The 3,136-nt window shown below is 38.4% G+C and overlaps 1 protein-coding gene across 1 annotated transcript; it reads right to left on the bottom strand.

The window, feature by feature from the left end:
• Positions 1-1,536: 1,536 nt before the first annotated feature.
• LOC125487988 (probable G-protein coupled receptor 139) lies at positions 1,537-2,905 on the bottom strand. The gene is made up of 2 exons (XM_048620734.1): positions 2,779-2,905; positions 1,537-2,453 (listed from the first exon to the last, which is right to left on the bottom strand). Exons 1-2 carry the CDS (start codon positions 2,903-2,905, stop codon positions 1,537-1,539), a joined length of 1,044 nt encoding a protein of 347 aa, XP_048476691.1.
• Positions 2,906-3,136: the final 231 nt, after the last annotated feature.

Genomic DNA, 3,136 nt, shown 5'->3' with positions numbered 1-3,136 from the left:
TACTGCAGAGATAGTAGGAACTGCAGATGCTGGAAAATCTGAGATAAGCAGGTTTTCTGAAGAAGGGTCTAGGCCCGAAATGTCAGCCTTCCTGCTCCTATGATGCTGCTTGGCCTGCTGTGTTCATCCAGCTCAACGCCTTGTTGTCTCTTAACTTTCTACTGTTCTGAGTAGGGGCTGTTACATAAACCTACTTTAGGTATATCTCACTCATATGCCACATTTACAATTTCTTGATATGATTTACTTAATTTATATCATGTGTACTGAACTACAGTGTAAAGTATTGCCTTACATTCTTTATAGGCAGATCATAGCATACAAGTGCATCAGGGTAACAGAATATGGTGTAAGATACAATGTTACAGGTACTGAGAAGGTACAAAGAGAGAGAGTTCAACATTGAGATTAAAAAGGTCCATTCAACAGTCTGATAGCAGTTTTGTTTTTGCCCTCAAAAATAGAACAAATGCATGCATATCCAAAGTGGTAATTTTCAATTGTCAATATGTTTTGGAACTTCTCAAATATTTCTTCCACAACTTTTTTTTTTTTGTACAGCACTTATCAAATTCAAAGTTAAACACAGATTCATACAATTCATTAAAAAAAACTCACTTTTCAAATCTTTCCATCAAACTAATTTTGAATCTGCGATGCTCCTGGACTCCCCCCACCCCCTTGGTTTCAGTACTGTGTGGCACAAATATAATTGTTTTTAATCATCGTTTAGTCATTCTGTGAATACAATCCAGCTTTCACAGGGGTCTTACTCAATGGGGGACAGGAACTTGTTCAGGTTTGTGAGCCTTTCTATAAGTGTGTTGGAGTGATGTCCATCACCTCTACCCTTGCTATGTCCTGGACATCTGTTCCACCTCATTGCATGGACAATGGAGTCTGTACTCTCAACTGTGTACCTCCAGTTTATTGCCCCTTTTTCTGTGAGAAAGCAGTTGTTATATCATAGATTTCTACTTGATATGTTTTAATTTCAGCTACATCAGGGGAGAAGTCCATTTCATGTCCAATATGTCCAGGTGCAGCATTGGTGCAAACTCATAGTCTTTTCCTTATTTTCAATATTGGAATGTAAAACATTGCATTCCTGCTGTTCATCATTTTGCCTTTGCAGATTTTGTTTCAACTAAGTCCTGGAGCACATTAGTTTTGTTACTCAGCTGTAAAGAATACACATCTACACCATCGGCTGATTCATTCTGGGCAGTTTCTAAGTCATAGCTTCCATCACCTCTTTCAATGGCCTGTTGAGTACACGTTCCTGATTACTGTTACATATTTCTACAATTTGCATGACTTTTACCTGTGATTCTAACTCTTCCATTAAACCATCTATCACATGTGCTCTATATCCTAATGCCATATCAGCGATAAACCAGATATATGTTTGCAAGTTTATCTTTGTTCTGAACAATGTATTTATCCATCTGTGAGCATTACTTTCAGATCATTGCTATATCTTTGCAGAAATCACTACATGATTGTTTCAAGCTTAAGCCTGGAAAAACATAGAGTTTAGAATTTTTTTTTTTCATTATTGATAGATTGAATAATTGTACTAATAGGACAGTTCACTGCATTCTTGAGCTGTTCTCTGAACTTGGACTGAGTCACCCCATAAATAAATGTGTTTGTGCAGCAATTTAAACTTCTAAGCATAAATCCAACTTCAGCAAATATGTATAAAGAATAGTTGTAATCGGTGGGCTCCATTCCTGCAATATTATAATATAGGAATTCCACAACATGTGTCAACCATAGCAGAATGAAACTGCTGGATATGGTGAAGAGTAGAATACTAGACTTCCTACGGCTCTTCATTTCTGGGTCACTGCAAATCTCTTCCTTGTTCTGATCTTTTAATCTCTTCCGGATTTGGCTTGTTACTAAAATATGCCGGACTGTTAGAGCATTGAGTAACAAAATCAAAGCAAAGGGAAGCCACGGTGTTAGAATCATATCAATCCAGTCAAAAACCACCCATTCTGGATCACTATAAAAGCTTGGTTTTACATTACAAAACCATGGTATATTGTTGATTATCTCTTTGGGTTCAAAAGTAAGATAGAAAGGAATGTTTTTTGAACAGAGTAGAATACAGGTTGTTGCGAGAACACCAGTTGCCACTTTCTCAGTGCAAAATTTCCTTCTCAGTTTCTGGCAACAAATTGCAACAAATCGATCAAGGGAGAAAACAACAGTGAACCAAACAGAACAGTCTGTAGAGGCACCACTCAGGACGTCGATTGTACTGCACACAGGGGTGATGTTCAGAAATGAATCTGGGAAATAGTAAAAACTGATCCGCCAGAGTATTACATCAACAATAATGACCAGTAGATCTGCCACTGCCATTGCCATCAGGTAATGAGTGGTGCAAGTAGAAAGTCCACATTTTCCTCTGGAAAGGATCATAATCGCCACTAAATTAACTGTAACAAGACAGACAATGCAGAAGAGTTGGAAGTTACACATAAAGCATGCTTCACATCCTGGTCTAGAAAGTAAGGGCTTTTGTGTGTGTGTTTTTTTTTGGAAAAATCTCAAAAGATTCAGATTCAAAGGGAAAGACATATCTAACAACAACCAATCCTAATGCATGCCTACCTTAGTTATGGACTTTTGGAATTAATGAAGAAGGTGCAGGGAATAGGGAATTATTGATTATTTAAGTATTGGTTATTTAAGTATTTTCCAGAAGAAGATGGTAACAAAGTTAAAGTGCTCTCCAGTTTCAATATTGTTGACTTTACCTACATATCTTGGGAATCTGAAAGCTGAGTCTTGTCTCATGAACTTCAGAGAGCAGGTACATGCATTGGGAGTCTATCTTCTTGCCCAGATAGATCAGGAGTGCATCACACTTGTGCCCAGTCAACTCCATGTTATATGTTCAGATAGTCTCTGTGTTGGCAATTGGAGCAACATTCATCTACCCACATTCCCCACCTCCTGCACCCCCTCAACAAGGATGATAATTGAGCCATTGGTTCACTGGTAGATCAGAGCTGCCTGCACTTGCTCCCACTTGATAGGAATCAGAAAGAAATCCTTTCAGAACCTGAAAAGGCCAAAGCTGTGCGCAACATCAGCAGATCGGCGTCTGAGCTGACTT

This window comes from Rhincodon typus, chromosome 48 (genome assembly GCF_021869965.1).
Source record: "Rhincodon typus isolate 14 chromosome 48, sRhiTyp1.1, whole genome shotgun sequence".
NCBI classification, from domain to species: Eukaryota; Metazoa; Chordata; class Chondrichthyes; order Orectolobiformes; family Rhincodontidae; genus Rhincodon; species Rhincodon typus.
The sequence above is the reverse complement of the archived record's forward strand: the minus strand, read 5'-3'. Positions and strand labels throughout refer to the sequence as shown.